This window comes from Setaria italica, chromosome V, assembly GCF_000263155.2.
Source record: "Setaria italica strain Yugu1 chromosome V, Setaria_italica_v2.0, whole genome shotgun sequence".
Taxonomy (NCBI): domain Eukaryota; kingdom Viridiplantae; phylum Streptophyta; class Magnoliopsida; order Poales; family Poaceae; genus Setaria; species Setaria italica.
The window spans coordinates 38,381,202-38,404,849 of NC_028454.1; the positions used below are offsets into that span (position 1 = coordinate 38,381,202).

Here is a 23,648-nt window from a genome sequence, read left to right on the forward strand (position 1 = left end):
TAAAGCGTTCGTTTGAGTGGCCAGGCCGCCGATCATATCCTTCCCGGCCGGATTCGCCATCCAGGATCCTTGAGCGATTCGGCCGCGGCATCGACGAATCGCCGTGGCCGCGCATGCACGTGGTGGTGTGCCGGCGGGCTCCCGACCTCCCGCGGCTACGTGCGTCGCTCCGCTTGGCCGGGCACTTAATGCGCGCGTCCGGCGTCCCGATCGGCTTCGACATCCTGCCTGCCGCGGCCGTCGTTTATTTCAATCCTTCTTGCTTCATTGCTTGCTTGCATTCAAGTCAAGGGCGCAGTCGCACGGCATCACCGCCACCGGTAGTGTACGTACACGTTTTAATGGAGGTCCCGGCTGCCGAATCCGGGAGATCAGACGCTGCCACCTAAGCCGCGGAGCAGTAATGGCTAGCTGCCTAGCTAGCGGCACGTAGTACTGGCTTTTTACTTGCAAGACAACGAGGACGACGATCTGATGGATGGATGTCGGTGAGTTACCACGTACGGGCCGTGTGGGTGTGTCCATGTTGCTGGAGGTGCCGTGCCGCTGTCTGGCACAATTATCACGGGACAAGGAGTCGGTCCCCCTAGCCATCCTGTTCTCGGCCGGTACAGAAATTCCACGGCGCGGGCCAATGGGTTTGCTCGGGCAGCATTGGACACGATTAAAGGCCTTGCTTGGTGCACACACCACGCGCGGTTTGGTTCATGATGCATGGTCCCGTCTTTGTCTGCACTCTGCTCCGCCAAAAACGTGTAACATGTGGGGTCAATTAGCAATTACTACTCCGTAGTTTTAGCTCCTTGCAGAGACAAAATAAAACAATGCTTGTTTTGCAGAAACAAAATAAAACACTCCTTTTATATACTCCATTCGTTTTAAGTATATGACCTTTAGAACAGCTAATTAGTTCATCCCAAACTAATTAGCTTGCAAATTGAGTGTAGCTCAGCCGGTGAGATTTCTTGTGGTGGAATATGCTCATCCGGGTTTGAGTCCTTAACTTTTAGTAGAGGTGGTGCCATCTTCTAGATTTATTCCAAGAAAAAAAACTAATTAGCTTGTCCTAAATGTTACGAGATGCAATATTTGAGGATTTGATTAAGATCCTGCCAAAATATTGCAAACTTTGCCCATCAATAATTTTCCAAATATCTAGTTTAAGAAAATAAAAAAAATTGTAGGTTAGCCTTTCCAAAAAAAATATCATAATGCTATGTGCAGTCAAGTAAAATTTAGCGGTAGCTTCCAAGAAAAGAAAAATTTAGCGGTCAAGAACCCTATACATCAGAGACCGTGAAATACCAACAACTAGCAAGATGCCCCGCGCAAACAGCACGGCTAGTTCCATACACTTTTTTAACATCGCGATCAAAATCAATTTAACATATACTCAAATTATGTCCGCAACCATCAGCTGCCACGGTCATGAACTTTGCATGAGCTTCATTATAGTACTTCCTCGGTCCCAAATTGTAGATCGTTTTAGCTTTTCTAGATACATATTTTTTCTATGCATCTCTCGACGAATGTGGTGACTTCTTTTAACACAATACACTATTGTATTAAGATAATAGATATCCCGTGGCGCGTATGTGAATACCGTTTCGAGCAAAAGGGTTCTGGCAGAAACATGTGAGTATGTGACCGGTGATGTGATCATCAACCATTTTGTTTGAGATCGACGAGAAGATGCGACCGCGGTGCTGCGGATGTCGGCATGAGGTCACGAGACACGGACGGGCGGATGGTTAAATGGTTTCGTGACATGCCTCGGTGGGGTTTGTCCGGGTCCGCAGAAGAGGGCGAGAGGTGCAGTTCGTGCTGCCGTAACGCCGATCTCTTGCCCGAGCCCTCCGCCAACGACGTCACCCGCGTATGGGCGATCGACCACTGCACCAGACGCATATCTCAACCATCAAATCCTTGGGTGACACAAGCCTTCTTGGATTTTTGGCGCATGGTCATCGTCATCTCATTCCCACTGCACGCGCCTACCGCGTTGATCGATTCGCGGGTCCGGACGAATGTAAGATGTCATGTGCGGATGTGCCGACGAGCCACGGACGAGAAGATATCGCTGCTGCATCTTTGATCGGAATTGCTTGGTTAGCTTGCGTGCATATGCATGATGCACGCAACTCGCAAAATTTAGCCATGCTGGCCCCATGCGGCAACGCTGACGTTTTCCCACAAACGAGCATGCTACTATATTGAAACATTCTGTGTTGAAGAGCCTGATCGATATATCTTGCTTGTGGCTAGCTAGCTCGGAGTGACAACAAATAATCTGGGGCACACCTCGTCAGTCGTCAAGAGGACCCCCAATGCATGCATGCGTGTACAGTACAGTCCCTGACGTACGCCTAATTTGGTGCACTCACACTCACGTAACGTATGTGGGGGCACTGACCGACCGATCGATCGATCGATCTGCGCGTTAAAGGATAGGTTCAGTACCACGTATTGAATCGACTCCTACATGCCCACTGGCGCTAGCCCACCACCACTGCTCGCCGAAAAGTACGTGCATGTAGCGAAAGAGACACAGTGATCCATTGTTTTTCACTGCGAAGGGAGAGGGGGAGAGAGCTAGCTACTAGCCGACAGCACAATCGGAGCGACATGACTAACCCCTGCCAATCCTAGATCATTCGTGGCGGGGACACTTCGGTCGTTTTCGTGCGGATTTCGGAGGGATTTGCGCGCCACGAGGACGTGATCTGGTTGGCCAGCGCGTGCTGGACCTAACACATATATACTAGACGCACACGCAGCAGTGCAGCAGTTCGTGCAGCAGGCCCCCACCCCCGGCGAGGTGATGCAAGATATGTTTCAAAAAAAAAAGAGGTGATGCAAAATTACAGAAAGTATAAAATGAACCGATGTTGCACGAATGTATAATCTAGTGCATCACTTTAAACGGGATGCCCCTAAACAAGTCCAGGGATGCATGGTTTGCTCAGCTGCAGCCACAGGTGGCGAGCAACTTGTTCGGAAAGAGGACTAGACTAAACAACGACTGCTTTCGTCGTTTGCTTATTTCTCCTTTTTTTTTTTCCGAGAATGTGTTGTTTATTTCTCTTTAGGTAGGTATATGGTTACCTTTCTTTGAGTGGGTATCGCTTCTGGATTGCGCGCGGTACAGGTAATGCAAAAGAGCTCTTTTAGTGTTTTTTTTTACCGGAAGCTTTTAAAGTGGAAATATAGGTTTTTAAACTTTTCTATCTGATTCACTTTAGGTCCGGTTATGGACAAGGATTCTCGCTCGGAGTGAATCACTTAAATATGGAGGAAAAAAATGAGGACCCCTGGTGCATTTCACTCTTTATTTAATTTATTAATGTATGATTTTTCGCGAACTGGGCATAGCTCAGCTGATAAGCTGACTATTCGATTGTCTCAACTAGGCACGGATGCTCAACCGGTGCTATTCTTTCAGTTATGTGTTTCACAAAAAATATCAATCTATAAAAATTATTCATTGTTTGTCTTTCAAGGGAAGAGTTCTTACAGCTATCTTAATTAAGCCTTATACAAAGATACATAGCAAACAATAATTGTGTTGTGTTTTTTGACTTTCAAAGTCAATAGGAGGCTGCCCCGGCCACTTGAACAATACAGAAATCCAATGTACTTACCTGAAAGTCATCAATACAATAATATGCGTTCCAATATACAAATGGTTGGGAGAATGTACCAACTGGAATTTTCTATACGAAACAAATCCAGGGGAGTATCATACATACCTGGAAGTGAGATCTCGTCCCTCATCATGCAAATCCGGCGGGGCCGTCCAACTCGTGATGCCAGCGCTAGATCGGACGGAGCAACCAAACCACAGGACAGGAGGGTGCTGTGCGTGTGGTGTGGGTCGGGCCGCCCACTATTAATGCAACGGCACGTGCAAAAAACAATTCGGGAGGGCTTCTGTTTTATAACGCTCCCACTGGCACGCACAACCGATTCATGCTCGCATGTCTCTTCCCGGAGCTGTGCGGATCGTCTCGTCGTAAATTATTGATTCAGCTTTCTCGTGAGCTAACTAGCTGTCGCTCCCCTCGATGGCCTTATTATTTTTGCAGACGTAATTATTTGGATCTGGACGGGATGATCTGCTAATGGCGACATTTCAGTGGTTGCATCTGAACTCCTTTGCTACCCCCCTTTCCCCCCAAAGATACGTGACTAATGGCCAAATTTGACTGCCTTTTGAGATTTAGATAGTATGTTTGGTTTTTGATTATTAGATTTGGAAATCTGATCTCTTGGCAAAACTATCTTGTTTTTCTCTAAACGACGATGTACTTGCGTGCTTGGCTGTACTGATAATTGCGTGACACGGCATGGTATAGTATTTGGAGGACCATGCATAATTAAGAAGTAGTATGTACATTTGCTCTATGATCTAGAAGCTCTCTCCTTTGTCACACCTTTTTCCAAAGACATGTGAGTGATGGGCAGATTTGGCTGCCTTTTCAGAGATGTAGATAGGATATTTTTTTTTCCGATTGCTAAGATTTGGAAATCTGATCTCTTGAAAAACCAGTCCTTTTTTGTTGAAAAATATAGCCATGGGACCTAACAAAGAATGAACTATTGTTTTAGTTACATTCAATTTCGGCCCTTTTATGGTTAGATGTTTGTGTAATGTTTTTTCGAAACACGATGCAGACTTAGTAGACGCTTACACAACTCGGTTAACCATTCCCTTATCGTTGAGCACTCCAAATGTCCCTGCTCCGTAATGCACACACTCCACCTCTAATTTGTTTCTGATTTTCTTTTCTGAGAAATCTTGATCCATGTATGCCTCATCACGCTACCGTTAGTCCATTACGATGTGCAAAACAACTGATGATCAGCAAAGGAATATAATATTATATTCAGTCGTGTGTGTTCATACACGATTAGTACTAGTTCTAGAACCACCACGACCGCTAGCTAGAAGCAAACAAGCATCCAGGGCCTATAGGCTAACTTCATTATCAGCTCGTGTCAGCCCCCAACAAATACGGTCAAAAAGGCCCGATTTGACACGACCAAACCTGGAAAGCGCACACAGGATTGAGGAATTCGCAACGGCTAATGACCAACGAGATTAAATTAATTAATCTCCATCCGCCCACGCAAAGAATGTGCTTTAGCGACCCGAGCAAGCTTCTAACTCGCTGTCACGACCGGGTCGCTGCTGAGTCCACGCCTGCGGCCCCCGGGTCAAAGAGTCCACGCGCGTCCGGTCTCCCAGGCCTATCTGCACGCTGACCGCCACCCCCGGCCGGCCCCACCGCGCGTGGGCGTCGCGTGGCGGCCACCGAAGCTGCCGCCGAGCCAGAGCGCCCTCGTGTCGTCCCGCACCCGCGCGGGCCGGCGCCCCCCGGTCGCTGGACGGCCGTGGAGCCCCCGTCGGCGCGGCGGTTTGCGCTCGCGGCGCGACCACCTAGACCGTCCGGCAAAGCGACGGCCGCTACACGCCGGGGCTGCCCGGATAACGGCGAAATCATCGGCCGGGACGCGTGTGCTGCCGCGGAAACTTCCGTGACCGGATGTCGGCCAGGAAGGGTAACATTGGGATGGTTTGGGCACGTGGCCTGTGTCAACGACCTGTATAAACAGTTTTCGGTACAGTTTGACCACGTGTTGACCGGATTTGACGGTGCTGTTTCCGCCCCACTACTGAACGGATACTCCATTTACGGTGGAGCCCCCCGTAGGTGAAAAGGTGTGGTTTGCGTGTACTGTTGGTGCCGGTAGGGCCAGGCTGAGACAGTGCAGCACATGTGGAGTATCTCGCCGTCGCCGCGTAGCGGGCGGTTGGTTTTGGGCGACGCCGGGGAGCCACCGCCGCGTACTGCAGGCAGCGGGAGATCCGATTACTATCCGTGCCCAACACAGGCCGGACGGCGGGCTCCAACGTGGTGCGCCGGCGGCGATGCCGATAAGGCAGCAGGCAGCCACAGCCCATAGGAGCTTTAGCTCCAGCGGCACGCGTGCTCCTCCTTTCATCAACCAGCACGCATGGCGCGGCGTGCGGCTGCTCGCTGATGACCCCTGCATTGTGTGTCCGTGACCTACACGCCGATCGCAAACGGATTAATAGCGAACCGAATCCGATCCCAAAAGAGCTTTCGACCAAGATTTGGACTCTGCATCGGCAGGATCTCGTCACATGCCGTGCTGTGCCACCACGCACGAAACCAAAGCTGTTGCTCCTGCACGCATGAGATCGGGCCGGCCCCGGCACGTCGTACTTGGTGCTGATATGACGAGATCAATGTCGAAAGTTAGAAAGACGGAAGGCGTAGCCAGAGCCACCCATTAATGGACGGGACCAAAAGGATCGGATCGAGCAATGGAGGTGGACTCAGCAGAGCGCCTCGGTGTCTGTACGTGCCCTGGTGCGCGCCTATCCGGCGGAACAGTCCCGAGTCCTTTCTCAAAAGACAGGAGGCGATCGGGAGAGGATCGATCGAGCGATCGGGTCACCGGGACGATGAGCAGAGCAGGTCTCGATGCGTGTGCGGGGCGGGGCATGAGTTGATGGCGGATGGGAATATGCGACTGCCCGCCGGCCGGCGGCCGGTCGACCATCCATGCAAGTTGAGCGCAGATCGGGAGATATGATGCCGGTGTCGATCGCAGGCTTTGCTCTCGAGGAGGAGGAGAGGCCTTATCCGCCTGCCTGCCTGCCCGTTAGCTTTGCCCATTTTCGGATCGGAGCAGGTACAGTTCCCGATAGAGATCACGGCTAAGGGCACCAGCAATGTATAGGTGCACCTCTAGTTCTAAGGTGGGATCTAGCAATGATTTGATGTCACATGTTGTATTAGCTCCAATGGATAGAATCAGGTTAAATCTATGAATATGGGACCCGTAGCCCTCCGTCTCTCTCTTCTCTCTCCCATTTTCCCTATATTATATTGCATGGGACCTGCTTCTATGTATGGAACCTGGTTCCATATAGAATCAGCTCCACAGTGTATAGGACCTGATTCCATAAAAGAGAGAAAAACATAAGACCAGCTAAGAACCACATGTTGGAGAGGCCCATGGGATGTATCGATCCATCTTGGCCCTGCCACCTCGAAAGGTAGCCTTGGTTTAGTGGCCACGGGCCACCGGAGCCCCAGCCTGAGCAAGCGATCGCGATCCTGCCTTTTGGAAGTACCAAGGAAGATATGGCAGCGGCGCGATGGCGATCGCGATCTCGTTCCAAAAGGCGGGGCTGCAGCAGGGCAAGATGTCACTGTGTCAGCGTGCACCGGGGGCTGGCAGTGCCTCCGGGCCGGCTCGCTTTAAGGTGGCAGCCTGGCAGGCAGCATGCGAGACCGATCGCCACAGGCCGCAGCCACCACAAAGAACGAAACGCCGAACGCGCGCATATTTTTAACTCGCCGCCGTCCGCCGGCGCCGGCGTCCCAGTCCCACCACCCGTTCCAGTCCCCGAAATCGCTTTCCCTCCCGAAGCCGAGATCGGCAGCAGGGCGATCTCGTGCCGTCACGCTCGCCCACGCCCCGAGTTCCCGATAGGCAGCGCGCGCAGTGGCGGCCCAACACGATAGGCTCCGGTTCCGGTCAGTTCGTGGGTGCGCTGCGACTGCGACCGGGGGGGGGGGGGGGGGGGGGGGGCGCTGGGACACAGCGCCAGCGCCAGCCTTGCTTTGTTGCTTTGCTGCTCGCGCGACTCCTATACCTGATAAGATCATAAGAGTAGTGGAGGTGACAGGCGGAACTGGATCAACCAGCTAGCGAGCGCGCTCGGTGGCCAGGCCCGATCCGAAAGCGACCGCCGATCCTGTTCGGGGAGCAGCAAAAGCGAGCAACGGAGGTGCCGGCCGGCGCACTGCCGCACAGAAGCGGCGCCGAGTCGAAACCTCGCCGTTAGCAGCGTGTCCGTGTGTGCGGCTGTGCGCCACTACCCCGGTCAGGGGAGTACACGATCTACATTGTCCCCCGGTCTCCTGTCGTCGCTACTGCAGCCCTCACCGCACGTTGAGACTGGGAACCTGTTGCGAGTTGCAGCAACTTGGCGCCTACGTACCAGTTGCAAGATCTCTTGAGGCCTCACATCTGCCGACCAGCGTGGGGGTCGGCTTGGGCTCCGATTCGATTCCTCTGAGAGGCCGGCGCGAGGAGATACGCGCTCGTGGCTGGCGGCCGGGGAGCTGCTGTTCCCGGCAGGCTATCGGCGCCGTAGTTTAGCGCAAGTGGTGGATACAGAATAGCTCAACGGGTGACTCTACGGTCTGGTACAGCTCAGTCGCCGTAGTCCGCGGTAGGATGAGGCATGAGGGAGAGCACAGGCGCAGGCAAGGGCACATGCAGAACGGTTGACTCTCCCAGTTCGATCCGGATGGTTCTCTTCTTGAGATCTCTCTCTCTCTTCTTTCCGCGATCACTAGAGGGGCAGAGTCTGCATAGACAGATAGGCTGCACGGAGAGGGTCAATGCAGTGCATCCGACAGGGACACGACCCTGCAATTCCTTTTGCCGTCAATCCTGCGTGTGCGTGCTCTTTTTTTCGTCCTGGCCGCCGTCCTGAAAGTACCCACAGGCGGCATTTCCAGAATCTTAACTCTCAGGACGGTTCGCGTGTGCAGGAGCAAAGCATCTAGCACTGCTAGGATGGCCAGGGCAGTAAGCCTCTTAGGTCGCTAGCCTTTCGGGAGCTCCTTGTTCCGTGCTTCCCTTACTCTGGTTGTTGTACACGCTCTAAGTTAGCACTTCCTACGATCTGTGACCGTGTGCGTGCGCCGGACCGGCCCGTGTTGTACTAAACTTTTTGTTTCGATCTTTCATTAGCTGGAAACGCCGACTAAATCACCGGCATTTTGCTAGTTAAGACACAATTGGGGCACCGGGCACGTCAAATCATCCGCCTGTCTTGTCTGATCCACTGAACATGGGTTTGTGTATATCTTGTTCGAGGAACATGGAACAAACACACGGTCCATTTGGATAGATGCCGGCGATGAGCAACTTGGTTTGCGCTAGTGCAGACTTTCAGTCTATGCAATTTGCATTGCTTTCAGTGCAGCACTATACAGACTTTCAGTCTCGCAAGTTGATTGCACCAGGACGAACTTTCTTTCAGTAATGCAATGCGCTTGCGTGGTTGTGCTAGAGTGAGACACTTGGGGTGTACTGCTTGTTTGTTCCTCGCCCACCTCACCACTCGGTTCTCTGAATCTCTCGAGGTAGTGTCACAACCCACGACAACTACCCGAATCAGTAGACTTGTCTCAAGTTTCAGAGGGACTGGAAGTGGAGTAGTGTGTTCGGATTCTGATTGAGTGTGATGGAATTGTGGTGTGCTTGAAGCTTGTGTGGACTTGGTTTGTAACATGTGGTGTGTTGAAAGCTTGGAACTCGGTAATGTTATAATAATGTATTGACTACTGACACTTTGGGCTTGTTTTGCTTTGCAGTAAGGGATGCTACTTGATGCTTGGATATGCCAAATCAAGTAGGCATTGTGTATGTGGAAATCATATTGGGCTCCTGCATCTATTTGTGGCTGATCTGTGCAGATTGAATTTTCTTTGATCCAAACTTTTGAATCAAATTGACTGGGAACTCAATCTAAAACTGAATGATTTTCGGGCTTGATTTGCAATGGAAATCTAGCCATTTCAGGCTTTATACACAAAGAAAATCTAGCTAGAACACTACTTGTGGTAATCTTGCCATGCGAACAAGTGGTTTGCTTGTTACATGCCGCCGACCCTGGTGGACCGCCGTCGAGGACCATCACGGAGATCTCACTCGCCGGCGCGGGAGCCGATGAACGTGCGAGCGACCACGACGTAGAAAAGGCGCGACGAAGATGCCGGAGAAGACGACGATACGATACCCGTGCAGAGCTGATCCTCTGCGTGGCCCCGGTGGCGCGAGGCGGACAGGGAGGGCGGCGGCGGCAAACTCCGTCGGTCCCCACGCAGACGCAGTGCCGCCGGTCGAACGGCGAGGGCGCACGCGGAAACCACGGCGAGAAGATTGTGCACGTGACGGGGATGGCTTTGATCCGCGATTGCGAGCCCGTCCTCGACGACGAGCCGCCGCCGCCGGACGACGGGAGGGAGCCAGAGCGCCGCCTGTGTGATGGAGGGCTAATGTGAGAAAGTTCCGGTCGAAATAGGGGCTGATATGAAAATATCCGGATCAAGATTATTAATTTCGGTCCAAATTAGGGGGTTATGTGAAAATATTCGGATCGCGATTAATAATCACGATCCAACGAGGGGCTTATATAGAAATATTTAGGGCCCAGTTTGCAAATGTATCGCCACCGCCCACCAGATCCTGCTGGCCTTGCCTCGGTCCGCCGTCGCCCGTCGGCTCGCTCAGCCGCTCCGCCTCGTCGTCTCCGTCTCCACCCACCTCCCTGCGAGACCCGAGCCCGCGCTAGCGCTTCGCGACCGCGCCAATGCTGGGGCCAGGGCCTTCCGCACCCGCACTTGGCTGGTGGCGGCGGCCGGAGGCGAGGAATGGTGTCCGTGGACGGGGTGCGCGCTGGTCAGGCGGCGGAAGGAGCATGGCGTGCCGCCGCCGATCCGGAGAGGGGGCGTGCGCTGTTCACCTTCCCGCCGCCGCCATTCGGCTCTTGAGGAGACGAGGGCGTAAGCACCCCGCTTCTTTGGGACCCTGAACTGATGGCCTTGGAATGGGGGACCGGATTTGCTGGGCGCTGGGGCGGTGGACAAGGAGGAGGAGGAAGGGAGGCAGCCGGTCGACCGGCATCCATGGTACTGAGCAGTTCGCGTTGAGAATGGTTTCACACTGTTGGGTTATAGAATTTTCGGGGTTGTTGCTTAATGCTTGCAGGCTGTCTGCCATGGAATACCTCGATGAGCTTGGAGGAGATTGCCACCACCAAATGGTGATCTTATAAGTAGATTAATGGAGCATGTTTACGAGGATTGATAGTACTAGCTCTGACTATGATAGTAAACATCTCATGTTGCGTGCTGATCTGTCTGAACATCGAACGGGACACTGAATGATGGCACGCTTGATGTCAAGTGAGCAAGTGACAAGTGCGCAAGATGATGCATTGAGCAAATCTTTTTAACAAATCATGGTCAAATACATCAATTCAGACAACGCTCAATCTCCAAATCAGACAAACAAATCACACAAATTTTGAATACACCAACATGCTACTGGTAAATAGACCATGCTCCTCGTCATTCAGAAATCAGAACTGCTCACTGAACTTGCCGCAAACAGAGAAAACAAAGTGCAAACTGTAATAGGTTCACAGACCAGGTCTCAGAGTAACCGGGCTCAGAACAGATACCTGGAGATGTAGTACTTGGAATTGGAATTGGAAGCGCTAGTAGTTTTCACGTCTCCCAACCAGTGCTGCATGTGCACACCAATGGCGTCCAGGTACAGGCTGCTCCGGCCATGGAAGCCGACCACCTTGCCCTCCGTCGTAGCAGAGGTGAAGTAGGTCCCTATCTCGTCGCCGAACGGGCCGTACTTCCCTCGGCTGCTGACGAGGGTGATCGATCTCAAGACTCTGGGCCCTTCTTCCACGCAGGTGTTGTAGTAGCCGTAGATGCAGGTCAGGACCTCGTGTGGGTAGTCAAGCTTGATCTGCACAATGTGCACTCTGATGGTGAGAAACTATACATAATTTGATGGCACTTCACATAAAAAGAACTTTCAGTGCAAAGAAAAAAAGTATTGTGGCTTCGTGATCTTGGAGAGCGTAATTGAGTAGTCACAACTTACCCTGTGTGTTATCTGGCCACCATTTCCATGCTTGGTAGACCAGATGGATTGTCCACCCCTGTCATACTCGATCTGAATAGAGCCGATGAAATCACTTCTCATGATGTAGATTTGTTTAACGCCTGTGTAGACACCATCATCCCATGGCTTGCCTCCATCCCCACCCCACGGTCCCGGCCCTATTGGTATTGGTTCTTTCACTACACCATATGTAACCTACAAGAAGGGGGTAATTCAAACACAGTTCTCCATCAGTACTGACGCTTCTTTCATTATCATTCCAGACATAATTCAGCCAAAGGAATTGGTTACCTCGTCTCCAATTTCCCTCCGTGCTAGTGCAAGCATATCGGACTGAAGAGATGGGCTTGTGTCGGCTAATTCTGTGTGAACTTTCTGCGATAACACCTTGCCTTCCAGAACATGAACGCCAATGCTATCGATATACCATCCTGCCCTGCCATGGAATCCTACTATCCTTCCATCGGTCAAGCAGCTGGAGAAGAACGTGCCGTGTTCATCCCCAAATGGTCCATGGCTCTTCTTCGTCGTGTGGAATGTGAGTGATTTGATCACCGTCGGGCCCATGATCATTGTCGAGCCAAAGTAACCGGTTATATGAGTCAAGATCTCTGACGGGAAATCGAATACTACCTGATAAACAAAATTCTCATGTCATATACAACTAATAAAATTAGTTTGTAGTTTCTAGACCAAAACAACACTGATAATGAAATTGCATCACCTTTTCAGGTCTAGATCCCCCACTTGTTCCACGCTTATCGCCCCATATTGCCTGCCCGTTTCGATCGTAGAGAACCTTCATGGAAGATATTCCTAGTCCCCGTGTCAAGTTGATTTGTCGGACACCAGTGTAAATTCCATCATCAAATATGGTTCCACTGTTTCCACCCCATGGACCAAATCTCACTGGGGTGCTTATAGTCATGGTCCCATTATCCGAATAGAAACTAGGAATTGATACCATCTGCAATGTAGAATTCACAATCTGAATGTCCTTTGCAGCTAATTTTATAACTAGAAAATAAATATCCTGGGAAATGGAGCCATTTAAGAACGTTTCTAACAACGATCAGTTGGTCATACCTTGCTCATCTGAGATGGATGAGGATACTGCTCCTTCGGAAGACTGCTGGTCAGGACATTGTAGTTGTCACCTCTGTCCTTCACTGCAAGAACCATGTCGTACCCAGCGCTGCCATCTGCATACCTGTGACCATTCCTGTCATATGATCTTGTGATGCTCCGAAGCGCAGATGGCGCATTTTTTGACAGCTTAGTGTTAGTCTCTTTGTTGAGATGGCAGCCTATGGAGTGCAGGCAAGACCCAGATCGCCCATGAAAGCCGACGATCTTGCTGCTGGACACCGGGAGTGAGAAGGATGTCCCTTGCTCGGTGCCAAAAGGCCCATACTTGGAGCAGTTGCTCTTAAAGGTTAGCGACCTTATGACAACTGAAGTTCCCACTGCGCCATAGTAGCCACTGATAGATGTGAGAACTTCTTGAGGGTAATCAAATTTCAGCTGTTGGAAAGGCACAATTTTAGTGGGAGAATTGCAGTAGCATTGTATTAGTAAATTTTCTGCGTTTCAAAAGAAACAGGGTAAAAATTCAGAATAAGCAAAGTGTTAAGTGCTAAGAGTAGCATTCTGCTCAACTCTTGACTGAAGAACTACGAACCTGATCGGTTTTTGAGTTTCCACTCGCAGTCCCATGCTTCTCTGACCAGACTGCGCCACCTCTCAGGTCATACTCGATCAGTATGGAGTCGATGGCCACACCATGAGTGATGATGATCTGGCGTACCCCAGAGTTGACACCATCGTCCCAAGGGTCTCCTCCTAAACCTCCCCATGGCCCGACCGTCATTGAATTCTTTCCAGTTAAGCCTCCGAAGCTCTATTGAACATGGACAGGTTGAGATTTTGTCCCAGACGATAAAGGGAACAAAAATCTGAATGTTGAACTCATGATACACGAACAGAATAATGTAATTATGACATCCATGATCTTTCAAATCGGTATATTTTGTAGTATAATTTTCCAAGCAACTTTTCATGAAAGAATATAAATGCTTTTATGATGCTTGAGTTGCAGGAAGCAGTGATCCTTCTCCAGGTGTTGCGCAAAAAGGAAATTCAATACTAACTTCAGTCAAGCTGTAGACATCTAAGCAATTAGATATAGATGATGCGATGTATGTAGCTGAACCCTAATAAAATCTTTCTATCAGATGTGGTACGGTGGAACGAAATAAAAATTTTAGGATAGATAATTTCTGTTTCAGATGTCATTCTAACAACCAAGTTGCTCAAAGTGTAGCCAGATCAGGCAACTGAAATCCTAATTCGGAGATAAAGAAGCGAGCATGCTAAGTTTGATCCTAGAGAATTCCAGAACACCACTCCTAAACGCTAAATCATGCTCCTGTATAATTCCATCCGACAAACAGAGTACATAATTCAGTTCCTTTTGGCGTACGAGCAATTAGCCAAACATTAGACAGAAATACATCAAGTTCAGTAACAAACAGGAAGGAGGCAGTACCATGTTCCGTTGTCCAAACAAAGCCCCCAACACCTGACAGAGAGAATTAAGATTGTACCAGCTAGTGCCTGGTGACGAGCTCACTAGGATGACTAGAGACAACGGCCTGCCTTTTTATAGAGGAACATGTGAAATGGAAGACAAAAAAGAGCAGGCATCACAATTTCTCAAGCTGGCAGTGGCAGCAAAACTGACGGTTGAAGAAGCCTGAAAGCTACAGAAGAACTCGATTCGCTGACCTGGGTGATCACCGAAATCTCTCGGTTCATTCACTCACGGGGAGGGCCACGCCGGTAAGAAGCAATTTGTTTGCGGCCGCTCGCTCTCAGATGTCACTTTTCTCTTACTTTTACTATCAACTTTGCATCAGTCCTGTCCTGGTGTTCACGTTCGCGATGCACAGCTAAAGAAGCCCGCATCGCTCCTTTCGCTCTGTTGTATTCTACTCTTCTGGGAAAATTCCTTGGCGAGGAATGGGTTTTTAATTACACTGAAAATGCTGGCAAATTAGTACAATAAGATTTGGGGACCGTTCGGGCAGATACAATTCGTCAATGATTTTCTGGTATTTAGTTCAAATTTAGCAGATCACTTCAAATTTAATTTAAAATTCACTGCTAAGCCAGGCCAGCCGGTGCTAAAAAACCATGCGCTACTAGAGACCTCATTAGCGATTGTCTGGTGCATACTGTGTCCTATTATGGTATTTCAAAGTAGATTAGTTCAGCTAATGTACAGTAAGATACATTGCACTATATTACAAAAAAAAGTTAACACAGTTTTATTACTTTCGTTGCACAGTTATTTTCATGTATGTCCTCACACAGGCAACCAAACAACCCTTCGGCATCCGTTCAGCTTCAGCCTACCACTGGCCCCTCCACTGCTTGAATATGCGGCAAGGCAACCAATTACACCCATAGTCCACAACAAACCTGCTCAAACCGAACTTCCAGAACGAACGCACAGAATAGCTCAACGGGTCATATGTACATGCTTTCGCTATGTCTAACAGTCTAAGGCGGGGACACAGGAAACAGATTGTAAACGAAGGAAACGGAACACATACAGCATCCCTCATTCAAAGTACCACACCATTTGTCAAGAAGACTGTTCTGTGAATTGTATAAGTGCTTCATTGTCTATGCACTCTGTAGGGCCCTCACAAAATCACAATGGCCTGGAGAGGTGGTACTCTTTCTGAAGAATTGACCAGTTGCGCCTTTACTTGCTCAGAAAGGCCTTCAAAGAAAATGGTGGGTAAGAATCCTGCTCAAAGAGTTCCAAATGTCATGTATGCAGCAAGATGTGATGAATAGTGATAGTAAAATCTGAATTCAAGTGAACTGGTGAGAAGAAAAAACTTCTGAGAACAAAAGATGCATAAACAGTCCTCTCAAATGAACATCATAACATCAGTAGGGACATTATGCAATGAGCACAAACTAAAGATGAAGCTTTAACAAGGATATGATACAGAATCATAGGCCGACAAGTACTTAGAGATGCTACCTTGCCAACTTCCTGCTGTAGGTATTGTCTAACCACAGTTGCTTGCTGCACCACTCTCTCCAGTGATGAATATGCTGGCAGATTAGCATGTGCTGTCATTGATCACAGAGGAAGATCATAATCAGACGAGAAATGAGGTTAATATTTCAAGAGCTAGCCATGATGTCTTTAAACATACCAAGGACAGCCCGATTCAAGCTATCTGCAACATTCTGCCTATACTCTGGGCTTAGTAGATGAAACATAGGTGACTTCTCAGGTTCTTCATAAGCCAGGAGGGCCATAAAGTCCTATACAATGAAAAGATGGGTATTAATATGATTCTAAAACATCCGAAACACATAATCAGTCCCTTGGTCTGCTTTGTTAAAAGAAAATTTGCTTTTTACTGGCAGTCCTGAGACATGTAGGTTTAAGGGAAAAGTACCTCTAGTTTCTCAACGTACTTGGGAACCTTCCCGAACGACGTCAATTTTTTCTGGCCAAACTCGAGAGCTTCTGTGCTGTCGGTCAAAACAGACAGGTTGATAAAAAAAAATTGCAACAATATTTTTCCCTCCTAATTAAATTTTGCAAACCCACCATTTTCTGGAACGAACTAGCTCGATGAAGTGAAGACTTAAAAGATCAAAATGTAGATCCATATCATTCTCCAGCAAGTTAGGTGCCAGTTCTTCTGTCAGCTCTATGGCCTTCAGGGCATTCCCTTCTAGCACAAAATTAAAAATTGCTGAAAAAAATTCAATGCTATTAGACACAAAATGGTGCAACCATCAGATAAATGGGAATAGAAATACTCTAATATGAAACTTTTGTGATTTTATACTATCGTGGCCTACAATGAATTAAATGAAACACAACACCATATCCGTTTAAATCACAAATATTTCACATTAAAGAACAAACAATTAAAAGTTAAAGCTTCAAAGAAAGAGCAGCAATTAACTATATGCTAATCTCAAAGTGGCCAGGAAGGAAAATTGAGAAAAGTTTGCAATAATAATATTATAATATGAGTTACTATTACTCGCTAAGAAAAAAAGGACAACCTAACCCATAGGTCCAACGCACCTTAGCACAAAAAACAAAAAACAAAATCTTACACCACTTTATTGATTCAATAAAATCCTATTGCTCTGGTAAATTTTGAGCTGAACGAGCATTTTGCACTGGTGCGCAACAAATCCTATTGCTCTACTTTTAGCTTGGCTGGATTCTTTGTAATTCTCTTTCCTTTCCTCCTTCCCTGTACAGGTTAGTTAGGTAAGTTGGCCTTTTGTTTCCTTTTTCAGTTTTAGTCTTGTTCTGCCTTTTCCTTTCTAAGTTTGTTTCCGTTGTACTCTGATTGGCTGACCTTGGTCAGTCGATTTATACAAGCTTGGTGTTCGGGGAAAATAAAGAAGACCAAATTGCCTGTATAGCACTGCCCATGAACCATTTTGCAAATATACCAACCCCTAGCTCCGGAATACTATTTTACCACAGATTCATTCCCTGTCTTTGCTCTGTTATAGAACCATGTCATAAGATTCAAATGCAACGACTCAGATCAGACATGGTCCTCCCCAACATTATCTTCTCTCTTCCCTTCCCCGCAGGTTGTTCCCCGTTGTTGGGCAAGATTGGGCTGGGCTCCCATGTCAGGCGGAAGAGCAGCACCATCAAATCCAAGTGAGGTACAAGATCCAGGTGATAGACAAGCTCTCCTTCACAGCCACACGAAGGCATAGCATATCCACCGTCGCGAACGGCTTTAACTTAACCCCAGCTGCACCATTGCACAGACCTCTTCCTCCTGCCACGGAGTCCCCATGCCCCGCTGGCCTGTTTTCCATCGAGAACCCTTTACACAGCTGGAGGCGTAGGTCTCAGATGCGGGAGGTTGTCCTCTGCTGCATCAGTCAAAAAGTGCAGCAAACCCTAGGGGAGAGGAGTTACGCTCAGCCAGGAGTTCTTACCAGCTGCCAGATGGGAGGAAGACACCAGAAGAACCAATTAACGGAGCAAATTGGTTGAGCGGATCCAGATACGATCTAAGCTGTTCCTTATCAATTGTGTGGCTCAGCGCTGGATGGAGCAAAAACTGGAAACTAAGTTGTGGTAAATTAGTAATCTAGGTGGAATTGATGGTATGTTTCCAAACAAAGTTCAAAATAGTGGTATCGGGGCAATTTGGCCAAAGAAATATTCTGGTAAATTTATCAAAGTATACCATAAGTGCTTCAGCATGCAATATGACAAATAACATACACTCCTAAATAATGTAGACAAAAGATTCAGCATTAACCTGCAAATAAATACCTTTACGCTTATCCACATTCACACTATAGTCAATAGGTAACTTCAACCCGGTGCTGGATAGGAATGTCTCTGCCGTCTCTTTAAAACAGTTGTGCATAAGATAAGATAGCACAATGTTTCGGACATCGTTGTCGCTGACAGACTGCAGTAGCGAGAAAAAAATGTCAATAGCATACTACAGGTTAACAAAGATGGTGATATCGTTTGTATTAATCCGCTTATCCAACAAAAGGCAGTAGTAAGTAATCCCCTTAATTCAATATGACAACAAAGGGTAGAACATGAAGCTGTTGGTAAAGTTGGCGCAGAGCATGATTACACCATAAATAGAAAATCTTTGGCTCAACAGGAAGGGCGGAGCCATATGCCCATATGAGGCACACATCTAGTGACATAGGAGGAAAGTGGTAGTGAGCAGTGACTTTGAGGTAATGTAAACCAGTGCAGTGGTAGCTGGGGAAAAGGCAGTGTGGATGAACCATCTTATGGTGCTAGACGAGATACACAACGGCAAGGACGTCCATAAACAGGTAAAATGGATCAATGCAGGCCAGCAACACAATTCAGGCAAGACGTGGCACAGGTGTTTGGCCAACTTTTGATGCCACATAGATTTATGGATTGTGGGGAAATACCAGAGATAGGATAAGGCTCATCAGCCTTGGCGTTTAGGTTCTTTCGTCTTCTTTACCACAAAGGCATAACTATTTACCAACTCCACTCCTTTATTAACACAACAGATGTAAAAGTGGTTCAACTATTTGCACTATACACGATAATCAAACAACAATCGGGTTGCCAGCAGCATTGCTCCCAATATATTTATCCACTACAAAACAACTGAGCTTGCTGTCCCCCGCCAAGAGGCAGAATTGCCCATTAAGACTCCGTTGGATCCCAACCAACACCAGTGACAAAGTTCCAAACTTTTTTTCACTACAGAACCACACGATCCACAAGTTCCAATCTTTTCTCACTAGACGCCATCTACCCAAGAATTTCCAGTCTCCTTTGCAAACCCTAACACGAGCGCATCCCCCAGTCCAAACACAGAAACACTCCAAAATCCAAGCAATCTTCTCTTCGAAACATAACCGAGCCACCATACCACCCTCCCATATGACGAATCCAATAGATGAACGCAGAACAACACCGAATTCAAACGCAAAGAAGTAACGAATCTACGTACAATGGAAGCGCCTGCCTAGACAAGGAAAACGAACACAATGATTGCACAAGTGAGGGAAGAGGGGGCGCGTGGAGAGTGAGCGTACGACGTTCTCGTAGAGACGAGGATCCAGGTCCATCATGACGGAGGAGAAGAGCCGGGCGCCGGATGCGAGGAGGAGGCCGCAGGGAGGGAGGACGCCAGGACGGGGAGACGGAGGTTGTTGCTGCCCGCTGCTGGGGCCTTGGGGAGCGAGGATTCCCGAAAGGAGGATTTGACTCCGTATTTTATTTACGTTTTTGCCCTTTTTGTCTGGCTTCGTTCGTTTTTCCAGGTTACTAGGTAACTTTGTCCAAGGAAAAAAAAAGTAAGAACACAACTGTGCTCCTTTTTATTGTTTATTAATCTGCTATATTATTACATCCGTTTTTTTAAAAAAAATATAACACGAATAAATATCAAAGAAGCGAGAGCACTCTGTCCAAAGTGCTGTAGAAAAGGATGGGAGAAGGTGATGAGGAAAGCAAGAATAAAGATTAAGGGAGCGAGAATGGAGATAAATCTCAATTTCGGTGCTCTTATGATGGACGGCCCTCAAGAGACATAACGGTTTAAGATTGGTTATAAAGAGGCTGGGATGTAGGATTTTGTGTGTGTAGAGTAGGGCAGGATAGGAAAGGATGTTGGTGGTTGTCCGGGCTCGCTCAAGGCAAGGGTCAGGAGGTCGTATTTGGAGAAAAAGAAGAGATGCGTACGTGATCGAATAGGAGGACTTATGGCGTCTGTGGACGGTTAAATTGATTTAAGAATTTACAATTGTTCGATAAATATAAAGTTTACTAAACTCAAAATCCACCATATTTTAGAGAAACCTCTTAACTAAATTTGTAGGCACCACATTAAAAATGCAGGTCACAATTATTTTATATATTTAGCTAAATTGAATTACTCATATTTATACATTTGGTGTATACAAAATATACAGCTAGACCGCACCTGCCTGAATGTTCTCCTGCGAGGCTGCGACTGCAGAGCGCGCGACAACCCGCACGCGTGCGCAGCAGAGAAAGTCCAGCAAAACCCACAAAGTCAGACGCCGGGTCGCCGTGACGAGTATTCGACGGCGGCGCGTTCCAGACTTCCAGTGTTCCGGTCCGACCTCGGCCATGTTCCTTCCATGGCCTATAACCCCCGAGGTCGCTGTGATGAAGCCCATCACTTGAACCCGTCCACCGTCGCCATGCCGTCCGCGAAGCTCAAGTCCCCGTCGGCGACGCCTCTCCTCCGACTCCTCCTCATCCTCCTCACGGCAAGCGTCGCCACCTCGCAAGACGCCAAGCCCACATGGTTGGACTGCGGGGACGGGGGCGCATCGCCTCCATCCCCGTCCCCTTCCCCCTCGCCACTACCGGCGCCCGTCAACGGCAGCGGCGGCGCGCCATTCCGCGCCAACCTCCTCTCGCTCCTGGGCGCGCTCCCGCGCGCCGCGGCGCCCACGGGGTTCGCGTCTCTCTCCCTCGGCGCCGGCCGCGACCGCGCCTTCGTCCGGGGCCTGTGCCGCGGCGACTCCGCGCCGCCCCGGTGCCTCGCCGACCTGCAGGAGGCCGTCCGCAACCTCAGCGGGAGCTGCGCCGCCAGCCGCCGCGCCGCCGTGTGGTTCGACAAGGCCTACGTCACCTACGCCGACGCCAACTCATCGACCGCCCGCGAGGAGGGGTTCACCGGGATCCTCGTCGACACGCGCACGGTCGCCGACCCCGGGGCCTACGTGCAGGCATACAACGCACTGATGAGCCGCCTGGTGGCGCGCGCGTCCGACGGCGGCGGCGAGGCAGGGAGGCCGTTCTTCGCCACCGGGGAGGCGCAGTACGCGAGCGACGAGCCCGACGGGACCATGTACGGGCTGGTGCAGTGCATGCGGGACATCACGGCGGCGGACTGCGACCAGTGCCTGCAGCGGTCGGTGCCGCAGTGCTGCTCGGGGCAGCAGGGCGGCGTGGTGCTGGCCTACAACTGCTACCTGCGGATCCAGATATACACGTACTACGACCTGGCGCTCGACGCGCCGCCGCCTTCGCCCGCTGAACCTCCGCCGCCGGCGATCTCCCCGCCGACGCCTGCCGATGAAACAAACGGTGAGTGTGAACTCTGACGAGTACACTGGAAGATATTCTACGTGTTGAGTGATGACTCTTGACTGTTCTAGTGTTCTTTGCATTACCGCGTCGGTCCGTCGAGACCCGTGCACAGTCCGGGGTTGACAGTGATTGTCCGATTGAATTCCTGGTGCATGCACCGTTGCTGCTGACTGCGATCGCCTGAAACCATGCAGGAAAGGGGAGATCAACAAATGTCTTCGTGCTCGCAGGCGTCCTTCTCCTTGGAACGCTACTTATCCTAGCCTTTGTGGTCACATGTGTTTGCCTGCAAAGGAGGAGGAGTATCGAAGTGAACAAAAGATCACCGGGTATTCCGTATTTCCGGGACAGAAGAAGGATCAATAGCGACAGCACCTGCACCTATGTTTATCCGGAGAAATTCGCTCTGCCGGTACTGATGGCTGCCACTGGCAACTTCGCTGCAGAGAACAAGCTCGGAGAGGGAGGTTTCGGACAGGTTTTCAAGGTATCCGAGACAAAAAGAGAAGGAAAAACTCAATACACATCCAAACATTGATAGGGCACGATTCTTCTTCTGATGACTGATCATGAGTTTGCAACTTATGTTCTTGCAGGGCAGACTTCAGGATGGGCAGGAAATAGCGGTAAAAAGGCTCTCGAGAGGTTCCAAGCAGGGTTTCCACGAGCTGAAGAACGAGCTGATCCTGGCCACCAAGCTGAAGCACAGGAACCTCGTGCAACTTCTCGGGGTTTGCCTGGAGGACTCAGAGAAGCTGATCGTGTACGAGTACCTGCCGAACCGGAGCCTGGACACCAACCTTTTCGGTACGTAGCTCCCTGCCTGGACACAATAGTGATCCAGTTCGCATCCCCACTGTAACTTGGCAACACGACGTGTCTCCCTGTGTCCGCGTATCTCGCAGATGCAGGGAGGCCGCGGCGGGAATCGCTGGACTGGGGCAGGAGATACGCGATCGTCCGCGGGATCGCGCGCGGCCTGCTGTACCTCCACGAGGAGTCCCGGCTGCGGATCATCCACCGGGACCTCAAGCCCAGCAACGTCCTGCTCGACTCGGATCTGAGCCCCAAGATCTCCGATTTCGGGCTGGCCAGGGCGTTCTGGGGAGACGAGACCAGAGAGGTGACGAAGCGACCAGCCGGAACCCTGTAAGTGTCGTGGTAATTTAACAGCCTGACAGTCAGGCCATAGTTGTAGTGTAAAGACTAGAGAAAGCTCTGCTACAAGTCTTACAATTCAGTTTGCTGCAGTGGGTACCTGTCGCCCGAGTACGCGTACTACGGGCACGTCTCGACCAAATCGGACATGTTCAGCTTCGGGGTTATCGTCCTCGAGATCCTCACCGGTCGAAGGAACACCAGCCCATCATCAGCTGAAGAAGATGGCAGCGGCAACAATCTGCTGAGCTACGTGAGTTCCGCCCGGCTCGTCAGAATTCTCAACTCTGTATTGGCTACCGTGTTTTACACAGTCCTGCTCTTCCCAGGTGTGGGAGAAGTGGAGGCGCGGGTCGGTGGCGGACATCGTGGACGCGTCGCTGGGCGGCCAGTACGCCCGGGCGGAGGCGCTCGCCTGCGCGCAGGTCGGGCTCCTGTGCGTGCAGAAGGACCCCGGCGCCAGGCCCGACGCGTCGGCCGTCGTCCTCATGCTGGACGGCCACTCGGCCATCCAGCAGAGGCCCTCCCGCCCGGCGTTCTGCTCCGGGACCAGGTCCATGAGCGCCGCCTCGTCGCGTGGAAATGGAGTGCGGTACGGGCGTCGTTCCGCGACCGATCCTGTGTCGGAGAACGGCCTCACGGTTTCGGAGCTCAAGCCAAGGTAGGCGGCACAGCATCCAGGCTAGAAGAGTGCAGTGCTATCTGCACTGGAAGTTGCAGTGCTCACGGGTCACGACGAGCGTGCATGTATTGTGAAAGTTGCAGTGCTGGTAGCGCACGATGATCCTTGGTGCCCGCAGACCATAAAGATTGTGTTAGCTTAAGTGCTTAACGCCCTATTTTGTTAAAAAATAATAAATCATGCTGCATGCGTACGAGCAGCTATATCAAGGATTCAGTCAGAGCGGGGGAATCTTTGATGACCGAAATCGCGTTGCGTTTCTTACTAAGCACTCCACGTCACTATATCATTATATGAACCGGATGAAGCCGCAAAGATGTGCTGAAATCACAAAGAGAATCGGGCAAGCTCATGGTCAGAGACAAGTGCAATAGTGCCGAC

General features: G+C 49.9%; 3 protein-coding genes across 4 annotated transcripts; 1 reads left to right on the plus strand and 2 right to left on the minus strand.

The window, feature by feature from the left end:
- Positions 1–11,035: 11,035 nt before the first annotated feature.
- LOC101780963 (jacalin-related lectin 3) lies at positions 11,036–14,438 on the minus strand. The gene is made up of 7 exons (XM_004970096.3): positions 14,309–14,438; positions 13,442–13,660; positions 12,847–13,284; positions 12,485–12,727; positions 12,052–12,393; positions 11,740–11,955; positions 11,036–11,601 (listed from the first exon to the last, which is right to left on the minus strand). Exons 1-7 carry the CDS (start codon positions 14,309–14,311, stop codon positions 11,287–11,289), a joined length of 1,776 nt encoding a protein of 591 aa, XP_004970153.1. The 5' UTR covers positions 14,312–14,438; the 3' UTR covers positions 11,036–11,286.
- A 625-nt stretch (positions 14,439–15,063) lies between these two features.
- LOC101781372 (glucose-induced degradation protein 8 homolog) lies at positions 15,064–19,555 on the minus strand. Of its 2 annotated transcripts, none has more exons than XM_022826836.1 (7): positions 19,396–19,555; positions 18,122–18,263; positions 16,403–16,550; positions 16,248–16,323; positions 15,999–16,110; positions 15,821–15,912; positions 15,064–15,550 (listed from the first exon to the last, which is right to left on the minus strand). In XM_022826836.1, exons 1-7 carry the CDS (start codon positions 19,429–19,431, stop codon positions 15,533–15,535), a joined length of 624 nt encoding a protein of 207 aa, XP_022682571.1. In that variant the 5' UTR covers positions 19,432–19,555; the 3' UTR covers positions 15,064–15,532. The 2 variants fall into 2 exon arrangements, with proteins under 2 accessions (XP_022682571.1, XP_004970154.1); XM_004970097.3 differs by having other exon boundaries at positions 15,064–15,577.
- A 786-nt stretch (positions 19,556–20,341) lies between these two features.
- LOC101783395 (putative cysteine-rich receptor-like protein kinase 35) lies at positions 20,342–23,533 on the plus strand. The gene is made up of 6 exons (XM_004970103.3): positions 20,342–21,424; positions 21,622–21,914; positions 22,024–22,234; positions 22,333–22,576; positions 22,679–22,838; positions 22,915–23,533. Exons 1-6 carry the CDS (start codon positions 20,467–20,469, stop codon positions 23,248–23,250), a joined length of 2,202 nt encoding a protein of 733 aa, XP_004970160.1. The 5' UTR covers positions 20,342–20,466; the 3' UTR covers positions 23,251–23,533.
- The last annotated feature ends 115 nt before the right edge of the window (positions 23,534–23,648 follow it).

Coding starts and splice junctions, on each gene's coding strand:
- LOC101780963 (XM_004970096.3), bottom strand. Junction 12,728..12,846: donor ATCCATCTCAGATGAGCAAG/GTATGACCAACT, acceptor TCTACATTGCAG/ATGGTATCAATTCCTAGTTT. Junction 12,394..12,484: donor GGGGATCTAGACCTGAAAAG/GTGATGCAATTT, acceptor TTTGTTTATCAG/GTAGTATTCGATTTCCCGTC.
- LOC101781372 (XM_004970097.3), bottom strand. CDS start 19,431: ATGATGGACCTGGATCCTCGTCTCTACGAGAACGTC. Junction 15,913..15,998: donor CTTGAATCGGGCTGTCCTTG/GTATGTTTAAAG, acceptor GATCAATGACAG/CACATGCTAATCTGCCAGCA. Junction 15,578..15,820: donor TACAGCAGGAAGTTGGCAAG/GTAGCATCTCTA, acceptor CTCTTTGAGCAG/GATTCTTACCCACCATTTTC.
- LOC101783395 (XM_004970103.3), top strand. CDS start 20,467: ATGGCCTATAACCCCCGAGGTCGCTGTGATGAAGCCCATCACTTGAAC. Junction 21,425..21,621: donor GCCTGCCGATGAAACAAACG/GTGAGTGTGAAC, acceptor GAAACCATGCAG/GAAAGGGGAGATCAACAAAT. Junction 22,235..22,332: donor CCTGGACACCAACCTTTTCG/GTACGTAGCTCC, acceptor CGTATCTCGCAG/ATGCAGGGAGGCCGCGGCGG.